Source organism: Heterodontus francisci, chromosome 3 (assembly GCF_036365525.1).
Source record: "Heterodontus francisci isolate sHetFra1 chromosome 3, sHetFra1.hap1, whole genome shotgun sequence".
NCBI classification, from domain to species: domain Eukaryota; kingdom Metazoa; phylum Chordata; class Chondrichthyes; order Heterodontiformes; family Heterodontidae; genus Heterodontus; species Heterodontus francisci.
The window spans coordinates 22,384,910-22,402,276 of NC_090373.1; the positions used below are offsets into that span (position 1 = coordinate 22,384,910).

Sequence of the window (17,367 nt, forward strand, 5' to 3'; positions counted from 1 at the left end):
CCTCTGTTCCCGCACACGCTTTAGAACTGTGTCATTAAGTATATATTGCCTCTCCCTATTTCTTCTGCCAAAATGCATAACCTCATACTTGTCAGTATTAAATTCCATCTGCCACCTCTCTGCCGGTTCTGCTCGCCTATCTATGACCCGTACAGGCGGTTCATATCATCCTCACTATTTGCTGTACCTCCAAATTTGGTGTTGTCAGCAAATTTTGAGATTCTACTGTGTTCCAAGATCCAAGTCATTTATCTATAGCAAAAAAAACAGTGGCTTCAGCACTGACTCTTTGGGAACACCACTGTCTACCATCTGCCAGTCTGAAAAACAACCGTTTACTATGACTCGCTGTTTCTGTTCTTAAGCCAATTTTTTTATCCAATTGGACATTGACTCTCCTATTCCATGAGCCTCAATTTTCTTAACCAGCTTTTTATGTGGTACCTTATTAAACACTTTCTTAAAATCCATATAAACAATATCCACCGCATTCCCTTCATCAACCTTCTCTGTTACATTATCAAAAAATTCAATTAGGTTAGTCAAGTATGATCTGCCTTTTACAAATCCATGCTGGCTATCCTTAATTAACTAGAACCTCTCCAAGTGTCTGTTGATATTTCCCTGATTATTGATTCTAAAACCTTACCCACTCCACTGATGTTAAACTAACTGGCCTGTAGTTGCTAGGACTGTCCTTACACACTTTCTTGAATAAGGGTGTCACATTTGCCACTCTCCAATCCTCTGGCATCTTCCCCGTATCCAGGGAAGATTATGGCAAGTCCTTCTGCTATCTCTATCCCCACTTCCTTCAGCAACCTGGGATGCAAACCATTCGGACCAGGTGACTTATCAACCCTAAGCATAGCCATCCTTTTTAGTACCCTCCCCTCAATTTTTACCCTATCCATTGCCTCTACTCTCTCCACTTCTACTGATATTTTGTCAGCCTCCATTTCCTTAGTGAACCGTGATACAAAATACTCATTAAATATATTAGACTTACCCTGCACCTCTAAGTATACATTACCCTTTCTGTCCCTAATAGGCCCCACTCCTCCTCTTACTACTCGCTTACTATTTCCATGCTGGTAGAAGATCTTTTATGTTGACTGCCATTCTATTTTCACATTCTCTCTTTGCCAGTCTTATTTTCCTCTTCACCTCCCCTCTCAATCTACTGTATATGACCTGGTTCTCACCTGATGAGTTCACCTAACATGCATCATACACCTTTTTTTGTTTCATCATCAACTTTATCTCCCTCGTCAACCAAGGAGCCCTATTCTTGGTTCCCCTACCTTTCAGTCTTGTTGGAATGTTCCTAGCCTGCACCTGAAGCATCTCTTCCTTAAAGGTAACCCATTGTTCTGATACAGCTCTTTCTGCTAGTGTTTGCTTCCATTCTACCCCGGTTAGATCCCTTTTCATCGTGTGGAAATTAGCCCTCTTCCAATCTAGACATTCTAACTTATTTTGTTCCTTGCTTTTCTGCATTACTAATCTAAACTTTATGATACGATGATCACTCTTACCCAAATGCACCCCTACAGACACTTGATCCACTTGGCCCACTTCGTTTCCCAGGACCAGATCCAACAATGTCTCTTTTCTAGTTGGGCTGAGAACATACTGATCAAAGAAGTTCTCCTGAACACATTTTAGAAATTCCTCCCCCTCCTTTCCCTTTACTCTAAAATTATTCCGTTTGATATTTGGGTAATTAAAGTTCCCTAATATCACCACCACTATAGTTTTTATACATCTCTGTGATTTCCCTGCAGATTTGCTCCTCTATCTCTCACTATTTTGAGGCCAATAGAATGCCCCTAGTAGCATGATCATACCCTTTTTGCTTCTCAAATCGAACAAAATGGATTCTGTCCTTGCCCCTTCAAGGGCATCCTCCCTTTCCAGCACTGCAATTTCTTCCCTAATCACCTCTCTTTTCTCCTTCTCTATCTTTTCTGAACACTTTATATCCTTGTATATTAAGCTTGTAGCTCACCAATCTTATTCACCACACTTTGTGCATTTCCATACATGCATTGTAATCCTGTCTTTACATTCCCTGTAGTCTTTTCTCAGTCTACTCCATTCTCTAGTACACTCTCACTCTGACCCCACCTAACACTTTGCTATTTCCTACTCTAGTGCTATCTGTCTCTTTCAATTCTCTGTGCACCTTGGTGTGTGTGTGTGCGTGTGTGTGTGCGTGTGTGTGTGCGTGTGTGTGTGCGTGTGTGTGTGCGTGTGTGTGTGCGTGTGTGTGTGCGTGTGTGTGTGCGTGTGTGTGTGCGTGTGTGTGTGCGTGTGTGTGTGCGTGTGTGTGTGCGTGTGTGTGTGCGTGTGTGTGTGCGCGTGTGGGTGCGTGTGGGTGCGTGTGTGGGTGCGTGTGTGGGTGCGTGTGTGTGTGCGTGTGTGTGTGCGTGTGTGTGTGCGTGTGTGTGTGCGTGTGTGTGTGCGTGTGTGTGTGCGTGTGTGTGTGCGTGTGTGTGTGCGTGTGTGTGTGCGCGTGTGTGTGCGCGTGTGTGTGCGCGTGTGTGTGCGCGTGTGTGTGCGCGTGTGTGTGCGCGTGTGCGTGTGCGTGTGCGTGTGCGTGTGTGTGTGTGTGTGTGTGCGTGTGTGTGTGCGTGTGTGTGTGCGTGTGTGTGTGCGTGTGTGTGTGCGTGTGTGTGTGCGTGTGTGTGTGCGTGTGTGTGTGCGTGTGTGTGTGCGTGTGTGTGTGCGTGTGTGTGTGCGTGTGTGTGTGCGTGTGTGTGTGCGCGTGTGGGTGCGTGTGGGTGCGTGTGTGGGTGCGTGTGTGTGTGCGTGTGTGTGTGCGTGTGTGTGTGCGTGTGTGTGTGCGTGTGTGTGTGCGTGTGTGTGTGCGTGTGTGTGTGCGTGTGTGTGTGCGCGTGTGTGTGCGCGTGTGTGTGCGCGTGTGTGTGCGCGTGTGTGTGCGCGTGTGTGTGCGCGTGTGCGTGTGCGTGTGCGTGTGCGTGTGTGTGTGTGTGTGTGTGCGTGTGTGTGTGCGTGTGTGTGTGCGTGTGTGTGTGCGTGTGTGTGTGCGTGTGTGTGTGCGTGTGTGCGTGTGTGTGTGCGTGTGTGTGTGTGCGCGCGTGTGTGCGCGCGTGTGTGCGCGCGTGTGTGTGCGTGTGTGTGTGCGTGTGTGTGTGCGTGTGTGTGCGCGTGTGTGCGTGCGTGCGTGTGTGCGTGTGTGTGTGTGTGTGTGTGCGTGTGTGCGCGCTTGTTCGTTGGCACATTTACAATATAACCTTTTTTTATCCGAACATATTTCTTTCCTTGTTAGTTCAGCCTCCACGTACAAATGGAAATTTTTCCATCACATTAGTGAGTGTTTGTGTACGTCAGAGTGTGTGTATGTCAGTGACTTGAGTGTGTGCACATTAGTCTGTGTGCATTAGTTCAGCCTCCCTGTGTGTCAGTGAATGTACATACGAACATACAAATTAGGACCTGGAGTAGGCCACTTGGCCCCTCGAGCCTGCTCCACCATTCAATAAGATCATGGCTGATCTGATTGTAACCTCGACTCCACATTCCCGCTTACCCCCAATAACCCTTCACCCCCTTGCTAATCAAGAATCTATCTAGCTCTGCCTTAAAAATATTCAAAGGCTCTGCTTTCACCACCTTTTGAGGAAGAGAATTCCAAAGACTCACGACCCTCTGAGAGAAAAAATTTCTCCTCATCTCGGTCTTAAATGGCGACCCCTTATTTTTAAATAGTGACCCCAAGTTCTAGATTCTCCCACTAGGGGAAACATCCTTTCCACATCCACCCTGTCAAGAACCCTCAGGATCTTATATGTTTCAACCAAGTCGCCTCTTATTCTTCTAAACTGCGGATACGAGCCTAGCCTGTCCAATCTTTCCTCATAAGACAGCCCACCCATTCCAAGTATTAGTCTGGTAAACCTTCTCTGAATTGCTTCCAATGCATTTACATCCTTCCTTAAATAAGAAGCCCAATATTGTACACAGTACTCCAGATGTGGTCTCAACAATTCCCTGTATCACTGAAGCATAATCTCCCTACTTTTGTATTCAATTCCTCTTGCAATAAACGATAACATTCTATTAGCTTTCCTAACTACTTGCTGTACCTGCATACTAACCTTTTGCGATTCATGCACTAGGACACCCACATCCTTCTGCATCTTAGAGCTCTACAATCTCTCACTATTTACGTGATACGCTTCTTTTTTATTCTTCCTGCCAAAATGTACAATTTCACATTCCCCACATTATACTCCATTTGCCACATCTTTGCCCACTCACTTAACCTATCCATATCCCTTTGTAGCCTCCTTATGTCCTCTTCACAACTTACATTCCTTCCTATCTTTGTGTCATCAGCAAATTTGGCAACCATACCTTCGGTCCCTTCATCCAAGTCATTTATATAAATTGTAAAATGTTGAGGCCCCAGCACACCACTCGTTGCATCTTGCCAACCAGAAAATGACCCATTTATGCCGCCTCTGTTTCCTGTTAGCAAGCCAATCTTCAGTCCATGCCAATATGTTACCCCCTACACCATTATTTCTGCAATAACCTTTGATGTGGCACCTTATCAGATGCCTTCTGGAAATCTAAGTACAGTACATCCATTGGTTCCCCTTTATCCACAGCACATGTTACTTCTTCAAAGAACTGCAATAAATTGGTTAAACATGACTTCCCTTTCACAAAACCATGTTGACTCTGCCTGATCACCTTGAATTTTTCAAAGTGTCCTGCTATTGCGTCTTTAATAATAGCTTCTAACATTTTCTCTGTGACAGATGTTAAGCTAACTGGCCTGTGGTTTCCTGCTTTCTGTCTCCCTTTTTGAATGAAGGTGTTACATTATCTATTTTCCAATCTAATGGAACCTTCCCCGAATCTAGGAAATTTTAGAAAATTAAAATCAACGCATCAACTATCTTACTAGCCACTTCTTTTAGGATCCTAGGATGAAGTCCATCAGGACCTGGGGGATGTGTCAGCCCACAGCTTCAACAATTTGCTTAGTACCACTTTACTGGTGATTGTAATTTTCTTGAGTTCCTCCCTTCCATTTCCTGATTTACAGCTATTTCTGGAAGTGTGTGTGTGCGTGTGTGCAGATTAGTGTATTTGAGTATGTTTTAGTGACTAGACGTGTGCATGTCATTGCGTTTGGGCATATGTTTTACTGAGTGTATACATGCGCGCACATTAGTGAGTGAGTTTGTGTATGTTCGTGTGTCCATGCATGGTTTTGGACACTTTCAGTAAATTGCTATTTTTAGCTGCTTCACTAAGGATGTATTTGATCATTCATTGATGCCTTTGAGTAAAAGGGTTGGTGGTTGAACCACCTTGACGAACAATTTCTGTGTCAGATATTGATTTATTGGTTTGCTTTCTGGGTAATCCTGTATTTTAGCAGTTGGAAGCACACTGAGTACAGTGTTAGTAAATCGCTCAAGCAGAGACTCATGACCTCTGAGTGACCGCTCCTTGTGTTTCTAGCTAGGGTGTCACTGACGAGAGAGCCAATAGCATGGGGACCTATGTTTTCCATTGTTCCCAGCAGCTGCTTTTGGGAGCTATGATGCTTTTGAAAGGGTAGAGTTCATCTGTGTTTGTATTGAGGGCAGTAGCCATTTTCAGTGAGTTATTGAGCCTGTTATATACTCCTGTCACTGATGCGTTATCAGTGTAAAGAAATAATGTTATGGACAGGATTGCAATATTATAATCAGGAGCTTGCAATTATCAGAAGTTCGATAAAATTATCACAATTGGGTATTTTTTATAAAATGGTCTGTTTTTTAAAAAAAAATTATTTGCTTTTTTGGGCGGAAATAAATGGTATGTCTTCGACTTCATGCCAACATTATATACTGACTGCAGCTTTGGCTTACGTTTTATTCACTGAATTAAGAACATTTCAGTCCTTAGCTGCAGGTTAGTTACTTCTAAAGAAGCTGTGACGGCACAACTGCTAATTCTCTTGTAAACATCACAGCATATCAGCAGCACGCTGGTGACCAGTGCGAGAGTCGAGGAGAATAGCATCGCCATGGAAGATAGCCTTTCTGAAATAAAGCATTCCAGATGGTTAAACAGTGACCAAGGCTGCTGCCTAATCCCAAGGCGGGGGTTATGATTAGAAACCATTTAAAGCTTTACTGTTGTAGTTTTAACATTTAATCCAAACCCTGTTGACTGGACTCAATGGGGCAAACCTTGACTTTGGGCGATAGTGAGTCAGCAGCCCGTTTACATCTTCATTCCATTGGAATTAAAATGGCGAGAGATTTAAGATGGGCTGCCAACTCGCTAATCTCCTAAATTACACTGTCACACAACCAAGATCCACATATATGTTATTTGGTGTTTCATTATGTATCATGTCAAAATTCTATTTCTTTCACATAACAAGAGTTTACTTTTTAAATTTGCTTTTGGCAAATGGTTTCAATTTTTAAAAATTATTGCATTACCTTCGATCAAGTGAGGCCCAAAATATTCTTTTGTTCTTTTATCAGCATTTTTTCTCTCCAGAATTTTAATCTGATTTATATTTAGTTGTACCTTTCACATCCACAGTACAGAAACCTAGACTGATATAGTTGGGGGGTTATATTAACCTTACTCATGGACCAGGAAATCCATGGGATCCTGTGAAACATTTTACACCCTCTGCCTAATATTATGCTCCATTGACTTCAAAATCGGGTGTGCTGTAAGATCTGCATTGCACCCGAGTCGTACAGTTTCCTGACAGGTGGGTTGGGTTAAAATTTCCCTCAGTGAGTCTGGTGACAGAGGTTTTGGTACAACAGTGTTATTTACCTCCGGGTCAGGGTATGTTACCAGTGGTGCCCAAGGGAGGCAGCATAGGGGCTAACCTATTTTAGGGGAGGAAGGGACGTGTGATCACTCATCGCACCGGGTGTAGGAGATGGTATGTTGTTTTTATTGTCCTGTGCACTGTACAGTTGCACAATGCAGCGATGTATTAAAGCCAACAAGTGTATGCTGAGGTAACTCTCTGTGTTGATCCCTAGGAGCTGAGAAAAGAGATGATGGAGCACAGGGTAAGCCTGGACACAGTTAACGAAGTCAGCAGTGCTCTGTTGGAGTTGGTCCCGTGGAGAGCAAGAGAAGGACTCGACAAGCTGGTGTCTGATGACAATGAGCGTTACAGAATAGTGAGCGACACTATAGCACAGAAGGTGGAAGAAATAGATGCTGCTATACAAAGATCACAGCAGGTACGTCACACTCTCTCCTTCGTTAGACCAGGGAAGGTGCATGCCCTTCTTTATTTCACAAATGGAGGTGCATTTGACAAATATTTATGCAAAAAGTGCTGCCACCTCATTATTTTCCAGTGACAAAAGGAGCTTTTGGAGATGATTTAAATATGCATCACAGACACAGCTTGATGTGGCTACAAGTGGCATGTGGAAGTTGAAGCAGAGCTAAGTTGTTCATTGTTAAAGCCATCTGTCTGATCCATCAGTTGTTCTTTTGGGTTCTTACAGAGCAGGAAATCCATTACAAATGCTTTATGCAATGGAAGCGACACTTAACTCACTGAAAGCAGCTACACTCATTTCCACCATTACAAACCTGGTCTCTTTTTTTTTAGAAAAGAGGAATACTAAAAAGGATAATTGGCATTCGTTCAGTTAGTGCTAATGTGAGCTGATGCACAAACCATGTTATTTTTGGATTCCATGTGAGAAGAATTCCCTTTAGGAAGGACGCCAAGGCCTTGAAGAGATTACAGATTTAATGGAATGGTACCAGGGATGAGAGACTTCAGTTATGTGGGAACACGAGTAGCTGGGGTTGTTCTCCTTTAGAGCAGAGAAAGTTAAGAGGAAACTTGATAATGATGTTAAAAATAATGAATGGTTTTGATCGAGTATATAAGGAAAAACTGTTTTCAGTGGCAGAATGGTCAGTAACCAGTGGACACAGATTTAAGATAATTTGCAAAAGGACCAGAGGCGACATGAGGAAAAAACAATTTACACAGCGAGCTGTTATGATTTGGAATGTGCTGCCTGAAAGGGTGTTGGAGGCAGACTCAATGGTAACTTTCAAAAGGGGATTGGATAAATACTCGAGGAAGATTCTGCAGGGCTATGGGAAAAGAGCAGAAGTGTGGGACTAATTCGAAAGCTCTTCCAAAAAGATGGAACAAGCACAGCGATCTGAATGGTCTCCCTCTGTACTGTACAATCCTATCATTCTATAAGTTCCTGTAAGTATTTGGGAGTAGAAATTCTTTGGTGAAATGGCATTGACCGTAGGTTATACACCTTTTCAGATTTTCAGTTCCATGGGCTCCACAATGAATTTCTACCCAATAGTGTACAGTTCAGGCCAGTCCACAAGTAGACATTTCTGAGCAATATTATGATGTATGGATATGGGAGTTTATGGATATGGGAACCATTTCTTCATAAGTATTCTAATGGTGGTATTGAATATAACTGGATTCCATGAATTTACTTCAATTCTTTCACACCGAAAGGATGTTATCACCTCAGTGTTATTAAGAGAGGTATCATTAGAATAAAGTCAAAAAGGATGCCGTTTGGCCCATTGTTCCTGTGCTGGTGTGTTATCTTAACCCAAGCTATCTACTGGAATCTATTTCTCCATATTCCTTTAGATTCAGTGTGCCTTAGTTACCAGTTACACAACACGTTTTTTGAGAATGACCCATGATGAGACATTATGTTCTGATCACATGACATTATTTGTATTTGGGATTGGTGTGCAGTGACTGGCACTAAGCCATTAATGCCATCAGAACAAAACTTGATTTCATATTGGGGATTAGAGGGTTAAATTATGGGACAGGTTGCAGAAACTTAGTTTGTATTTCTTTGAATATAGAAGATTGAGGGATGATCTGACCAAGGTATTTGAAATGTTAAAAAGAGTTGATGGGGTAGATAGAGAGAAACTGGTGGGGGAAATCAGGAAAAAGGGAGCATAATAAAATTAGAGCTGGGCTGTTCAGGTGCAATGTCAGGAAGCATTTCTTCACACACATGAGGGTGGTAATCTGGAATTCTCTGACCCAAAAAGCTGGCAGATAGTTGGAGCTATCAAGACTGAAATCAATAGATTTTTGTTTTGACAAGGGCGTCAAGGGATTTGGAGCTAAGGCGGGAAAATGAAATTGAGGTACAGATCAGCCATGATCTAATTGCATGGCGGAGCAGGCCCAAGGGGCCGAATGGTCTTTTCCTGTATCTAATGTTCCTATAAAATGTCTGTTTTGTGCTCGAACATAAAGCATGAAAGCTGAATAGGATATTTGTCCCATCAAACCCCAACCGTCCAACAATCAAGTAGATTTTTCTGAACCCCATTTATCTGTGGCAATTAAGTTCAGCATAAATACTCCCTTGTCCCCAGAGGTTATCAAACATATGAAGAGTTTTTATCCATCCTCACATCTCCATTATTCAACATTTAACTGGAACATTAAAATCATAAACCCATTTAAAATGGGAAGTTATTAATCTTTTCAGTCGAATACACACTTCCCTTTTAACTTTGTGATGTAAAAAGGGGCAAGATTAAGAAAGCAACAGTAAAATAGACTGCAGTTTGTATAAAGATGAACAAAGGTGTCTTATTTAAAAAAAAATAGCTGAAGTGAACAAAGCCTAAATCTTATTTATTATAAGTTTTGTATTTGAACTCTACACCGCATTTGTATTCCAGGCCCTGCACCTGAAATCTCTCAATTTCAAATGTTATTTGTTGCATGTGTTTTGTAAACGATGCATTTGTAAAGCCAGCCATCGTTTCCAGTCTTCATATCAACCTACTGTTTCCAGAAAATGTGTTTTACAGTGATATCTACATTGTTGTCAAAATGCCAGACTTCTTGTAACGTGAGCGGTTGCTTTGGTGTGCTTTGCTTTGGGGTAAGAATTACTGTCGATAACGCAGTAAGGCTGGAAATCTCCTTCTCGCCTCGATTGATAGTCGGGGGAGGGCAGTGGGGAAAGTTCCATCTGTTGTCTTGTTTGAAATGGACTTTTCATGTGTTATAGTGCTTCTTGAATAGGATATTTATTTCCTGGTGTTGCAATGTGAATGATTACTGCAAGGTAACTAAAACCAGGGTTAGACTCGAGGTGCTAGGAATCGGATAGGTCTGTTTTGTCAGTGCGAGTCGCAATTTGTGATCTGCCACGTGACCATGCAGATCGAGGTGGGAGACACGCAAACTTTGTGTATCCAACTCAGCATGATTGTAGCGTAGGGCCGAGTGGGTCCCATGCTGCTGTCTGCTCCTCCAAGCTGCCTGTGGCCTCTGTGCACAGCAGAGGGAGCAGGGCAGAGCAAAGGTTCCATAATGACGGATGGAGGCATTAGTGGCGGAGGTGGGCAGGAGGAGAGATGCCATGTTTCTGCAGGGAGGCGTGGGGGGGAGGTGGGGAGTGCGGGGTGCACAGGACAGGAAACCCTCAGAAGGGAGTGGGAACAAGTGGCCAGGAAGATCAATTCCTAGAATCTAGACCCAAGGACCTGGCTGCAGTGCACAATAAGTTCAATTACCTCACATGGGTGGTCAACATCAGCGAATGCATCTTCACATGAGAACGCCTACCAACCTCTCATACTGCTCAATGATCCACACCCCCATCACTCACCCAGCAGCGCTCCCTGGTGTTCCTGAGCCCTATGGAGGAGACGGTTATCTGCATCACGGGACTGGCTGTGACAGAACTTGTGCCATCCAGGGTCACTGAGGACATTCAGGATGATGGCGTGTTCCTCCCTTATGCCTCTTCTCAATTCCTCACATACCCTCATCCTGCTGTCTGGCATGATGAGCAAGTTGCAGATTGTGTCACTGTGGATGCCTTGCTTCCCACCCCATCCCCCCCTTCCCTCAGACCAGCCTTCCCCTTCCGATTTCCTGCTTTCAGACACCCAGGAACTGCCACCTGCCCAGCCACAGCAGCCCCAGGAGGAGGAAAGAAAGTAACAACACAGCACTAAAGAAGTCACTTGATCAGGCATTCAGTCCCGCACAAACCTTGGAGGCTAGTATAGATTTACAATCAGCACGTAGTGAGGCACTGGGCATGACTGGGCTGCAGCTAGGCCAGGGGTAAAGGATGATTCATGTGCCAGCTTATCAGAGGGCGAGGTGGAAGATGAGTTCTGTTGCAGAGAACTCATGATGACCTTGATGGGGCAGCATACAGGAGATCTCTGATGGACGTGCACACCGAGATGCTGGCTGCATTGGCTGGCCTGCCAGGCAGCCTCTTATTACTACCAAGGAACATGGAGGAGTCTGGCTCCAGCTTCTCAGAGGGCATGGCGTAGAGCTTTCCCTCTCCGCAGTCTCTGCTCCATCTCCATGTTGTTCTGCAGACCCAGAGGCACTGCCACTGCTGTCCCCACTCCTTTTTTTTTAGAATTAGAACATTACAGCGCAGTACAGGCCCTTCGGCCCGCGATGTTGCGCTGACCATCTGACCTACACTATTCCATTTTCATCCATATGTCTATCCAATGACCACTTAAATGCCCTTAAAGTTGGTGAGTCTACTACTGTTGCAGGCAGGGCGTTCCACGCCCCTACTACTCTCTGCGTAAAGAAACTACCTCTGACATCTGTCCTATATCTTTCACCCCTCAACTTAAAGCTATGTCCCCTCGTGTTTGCCATCATCATCCGAGGAAAAAGACTCTCACTATCCACCCTATCTAACCCTCTGATTATCTTGTATGTCTCTATTAAGTCACCTCTCCTCCTCCTTCTCTCCAATGAAAACAACCTCAAGTCCCTCAGCCTTTCCTCGTAAGACCTTCCTTCCATACCAGGCAACATCCTAGTAAATCTCCTCTGCACCCTTTCCAAAGCTTCCACATCCTTCCTATAATGCGGTGACCAGAACTTCACGCAATACTCAAGGTGCGGTCTCACCAGAGTTTTGTACAGCTGCATCATGACCTCGTGGCTCCGAAACTCGATCCCCCTACTAATAAAAGCTAACACACCATATGCCTTCTTAACAGCCCTATTAACCTGGGTAGCAACTTTCAGGGATTTATGTACCTGGACACCAAGATCTCTCTGCTCATCTACACTACCAAGAATCTTCCCATTAGCCCAGTACTCTGCATTGCTGTTACTCCTTCCAAAGTGAATCACCTCACACTTCTCCGCATTAAACTCCATTTGCCATCTCTCAGCCCAGCTCTGCAGCCTATCTATGTCCCTCTGTACCCTACAACACCCTTCGACACTATCCACAACTCCACCGACCTTCGTGTCATCCGCAAATTTACTAACCCACCCTTCTACACCCTCATCCAGGTCATTTATAAAAATGACAAACAGCAGTGGCCCCAAAACAGAACCTTGCGGTACACCACTAGTAACTAAACTCCAGGATGAACATTTGCCATCAACCACCACCCTCTGTCTCAGCCTTTGTGTGGACAGATCACCAAATCTTCTTGTTGCCCCCCCAACCCCCGAAGATGCAGCAACACTCCCAACCAAATCCAGGAAGTCACCACAACACCTCCAAAAACACTCCAGAGACTTCCAGAAACTTTGCAATAGAAAACGTTTCCAAAAATGATCTTCCCTGCAAGTTGGGTGCCTGGTCCTTCTAATCCTTTTAAACAATGCTACTGCCGATCTTACTGCTTCACACTTGCTGCTCACAGCGAGATCAGCAAAGAGGTTGCCTGACACTCATTGCCCAAATTTGAAATCCTGGCATCACATCAGCAGGTTGTGCTGTGTTACTTCACGATAACCTTCACTCAAGGTCTTCTGGCCCACGCGGAGGACACCCCTGCATGTGCCCTTCTTATACCGTAATGCCACATGCACTGCGCAGGAAGCAGCCAACAGCATGGGTAGACAGGTAGTGTGGCGCATGTTTCGCTCCTGAGGTATTTGTCATTGTTGCTTGTAGTTTCCTGTACTCTTCAATGATTAACAGAACCACAAAATATTGCCTGAATCATATTTGCTGTAATATCTCTTTCTCATTTGTTGGTGCCTGAATAAATGGGTAGTGGGGAGATTCTGTTTGCAAAATGCAAATTGAAATGAAACCAATATGCCATTGTTTTCTGAGGTTTATAGAGTGAGGAGATGGGATGGGGGGAGGGTTGCTGACCAGGGCACATTCTTGAAGTAGTGTTTGGTATTTCCTGTTGAGAGCTCTTTTGTGTTCATCAGATTGATCCTCTGCCCATCTGATAGTATGACAAAACAATTCACCAGGAAGTATTACAATAGCAAGGTACAGCAGATGCTGGAAATCTGAAATAAAAAATATAAGTTCTGATGAAAAGTTAACTGTTTCTCTCTCCACAGATTCTGTCTGATCTGATTATTTCCAGCATTTGCTGTTTTTATTTCACCATGAATGATATTTGCTCATTAAGGCAAGGCGGTAGAGGGGAAATGACATGTGGAACACTGACGTTAAAGATGGTGCCCTATTTTGTTTCAATTCCTTCATCTAAGTAAAGGTTTTTGTACCCTGATTCATGTGCCAAGGGCATGGAAAAGTGTTCACAGCACATGAATTTGCTAATTGGATCAGGGTGAATTAGAAAAACCAGGATGGACTAGTGCATGGATCAATAACCAGAGGTCATAGATTTGAAATTATTGGCAAAAGATCTAGAAGGGAAATGAGGAGAATTTTTTTTCACTGAGTTGTCCGGATTTAGAACACTGAACCCAAAATGGTGATGGAAGCTGATTCCATAAATAATTGTAAAAGGAAGTTGGACAGGTACTTGAGTTTGAGAAACTTAGAGTTAGGGACAAAAAGCAGGGGTGTGGAACTGAGCACGACTGCTCTGTCAATGAGCCAGCATGGGCATGACTGGTCACATGGCCTGCTTCTATCCTGTAAGTTTCTATGATTCTTTGACTAACCATGAGCAATGCTTTGGAGTTCTTCCAGTTATAAATAAGATCTTAACTGGAAAGAAGTGTGTTCTCCATATTTAATCGGTCTAGTCATTTATGGTTAGGTTTATAGAGCTCAATCAACCTTGCCGTGAATAAGACCTTACATTTCACTCCCAGTCATGTGCAGACATGGTTGACTGGTCAGTCTAAAGGTAAACAAACCTTGCTTGACTCAGTACCACAGAGTAAACTTTGGCTTTTTCCTTGGACATTAAGACAATTCAATCTTGCCAGTTCAGTATTTATTCTGGGATCTGTTAAATTTGAAAATTTACATTCAAATGCTCAATGAGTTTGTTATTTACCCGAGATTTAATTTTGACTGAAAACATGAGGAATTCTGTTCAGAGTTAACTTTTAAAATGATTGAAATGGCTTGTCAAGAGTTTTTGTTTTGGAGTGGGGTGAAATTTGGGGCTCGGAAGATTCTTAGATATCATTTATCTTTGCTTGCCAAATTCTAAAAGTTTTGACTCGAGAGAAAAACCTGTTTTAAATCCTGACTCTTTATTCTCTGAAATCCCATCAGTACAGAGGCTTTTGAAGTTTATTAGGGAACTTATTTTCAGTTCTCTAAGCATCAGGTTTTGTCTGTGTAGATGCCCCAGTCATATGTAGCGCATTACCTGTGCTCAATGTGGTACTACTGTTCAATACAACATGAATTATAGACTGTCTGAAGTTCTAATGCCTTGCATCTGGAGCCCCTCTTACCCTATCTGTACTGGTGGGCTGCAGGTCTTGGCCACTTGATTTGCAAAGCTTTTTCATGCCTATGTGATACTGTATTTTTGTTGCTGCAACTAACTGTGTATATGACCACCCTAATTCCGTCAGGTGTTCAGCTAACCCTTTCAGTCACGTGCCCTGACAATGAAGAAACTGTAGGGGGTGATTCTGCGGACCTGAGCTTCCAACACAGGGAGCAGCAGTTCGGAGAAAGATCTTGGGGAAAATTGCAGGCCCGCTGCAGAGTGCTGGAAACACCTGATTTTGGAATCGCCCTTATAACATTTGTTAAATATCAAAAAACCACCACAGTGATACAGTGGGCCTCGGTTTCAAACAAAATCTACTTTTGCTGGCTCACTATAACATCAGAAAATAAAGAAATTATACATTGTAAAAAAAAAAAAAATCATTAATTAAGCTAGAATGGACTAAGATTGTACAACATTGTTTGGTTTGGAGCTGGTAGCCCAAAGGAGTGGGACTTGGAATTGTTTTCAATGGATTCATTTATTATAGTCATAATACAGAGTAATTTGAATTATAGCCATCTAACAGTGGTCTGACATGATGAAGTGTAAATACTAGGTGAATACCAGTAGATCAACCAATTTATGAACACATATTTACCCAGATGTATAAACCACAGAGCACCAAGAGACCTCATAAAAACCCAGAATTACAAATAATATTCTGTTTTGCCAAAGAATGAACTTCCATTTATGTAGCACCTTTCATGATCTTAGGATGTCCCAAAGTGCTTTAGAGCCAATTAAGTATTTTGGAAGTGTAGTCACTGTTGTAATGTAGGGAGATTGATGAGTTTAATCATACTTTTTACACTTTTTATATAAGGGACTATAATTATGCTTTTGTGGCTGTAAAGCACCTTGGGACATCCTGAGATTGTGAAGTCCCCCGTTTCTTCTTTCGAAAATGTTGAATCACAAGGGCATTAGATTGGGTCAGAGGTGAAGAGTGACACCATTTATTTACACTATTAGCATATATTAGATTATTGGCTGCAATTTTAGTCTGATAGGTGATAGGCTAATTGTATTTGGGTTGGACAGATTTTAACAGCATAACCTTAGAGCTGCTGGTTCTGATAATAACACCCCCTTTTATGATGATGTTGCTACATTATTTACTACAATAAAACTAAGCTACTTGAGCATTGTTCAAAGCTGATAACTGAAGGTTAAAGGATCACTTCTCAGAAGACTGACAGAGTTATATTCTTGTGTGCTGCCAGATGAGCTGAGTTCATGTTTCATGAGGTTATGTTGATGCTGTGCAATGCTCTGGTTGGACTGCATGGGTGCAATGCTGTGGTTGGTCTGCACGAGTACAGTGCTCTGGCTGGTCTGCATGGGTTGTTTTACACCAAGGCGGGAGGAGTGCACTGTTAATTCAGTCCCACTTCTCCACAGGTCCCAACATATCAATAAATTTTCCCACTTGCCAAAACAGCCGGTTAGATACTCTATTTGTCCCCAGAATGAAGCAGACCGACCAGGTTTCTTTAACCAACAACATAATTAACCATTTATTATAAAATCAAGTCTTAACCAATAATGAAGAAAATCTATATAAGAACTGAGATATTAAATCCCCTTATTTTCTCTAGCCCTCATGCACACGCACATACATCCAAAAAACGGTTAACTGGGGGAAAAAAGGGATTTTGGTTTACAGCTTTTTCAAAGGAATGAAAGGAATGTCATGACTTGGAAGGAAGTTCTTCAGGTTGGCGAGGTGTCCCAAAGTCGAATAGTTGGGTGCCACTTGAAATCTTTCCAGGCGAGGTTGATGAACAGTTTGTGATGGGTAGGCATTCAAAGAACTTCAGTGGTAGAAGGCTTCACATAGGTCTTCCATCAGGGGTGTAGCCACAGGTGTCAATTCGATGCAAAAGCCCTTTTTTTAAAAGATGCAAGATTTCTGCAAATTCAGGGTTTCTTCGAAAATGCAGGAGGCAACAGTACCACTTTTGCTTTTCCAGAGCAAGGATTCTTTTACAGAGAGGTAATACTTCTCTGGTTCTTCTTTTGATCTCCAGGCAGGTCAAAATCAAATTTCAGTTGCCTGCTTTTGTCCAAACCCACTGGCATTTAAAGTTCAAAAATGAAACCAAAACTTTCCATAAACAAGTCACATACCAAGTCATAAATTCTCTCTTGCCATAACAGAGGGTAGCTCTGAGGTCAACCCCCTGCTGGTTTCCTTGAAATTACTGGCATTCCAGCCCTTGTTTACCAGTTCAGTTTTAGTTGAACTTCCTTTCAAAAAGATCCATAAAATTCAGCTATCTCCAGATGCCTCAATGTCCACTGAAATCCTTTTCAGTTTTAAAAAATATAGAATCCTAAGCTTTAATAAGAAAAAAAGGGAATCCTCATAACAGGGTACAGTGCCCTGGTAGCGCTGCACGGGTACAGTGCTGTGGTTGAACTGCACGGGTACAGTGCTGTGGTTGAACTGCACGGGTACAGTGCTGTGGTTGGATTGCACAGGTGCTGTGCTGTGGGTTGGACTGCAGGGGTGCAGTGCTGTGATTGGTCTACACTGCACATAGTAAATAGAAAGAGGTATCCTAGATCTTGAAGCTGGTGTAAACCAGAGCAGTTGGACTGACTCCCATTGTTAGA

General features: G+C 43.1%; 1 protein-coding gene across 10 annotated transcripts in view; it reads left to right on the plus strand.

The window, feature by feature from the left end:
* Positions 1–17,367, plus strand: part of dst (dystonin) — a 666,855-nt gene that overhangs the window by 523,478 nt on the left and 126,010 nt on the right. For all 10 annotated transcript variants that reach the window (XM_068020163.1, XM_068020162.1, XM_068020167.1 and 7 more), the window contains one exon: positions 7,050–7,256. In XM_068020163.1, coding sequence (XP_067876264.1) covers positions 7,050–7,256 — 207 coding nt within the window. The remainder of the gene's footprint in view (positions 1–7,049; positions 7,257–17,367) is intronic.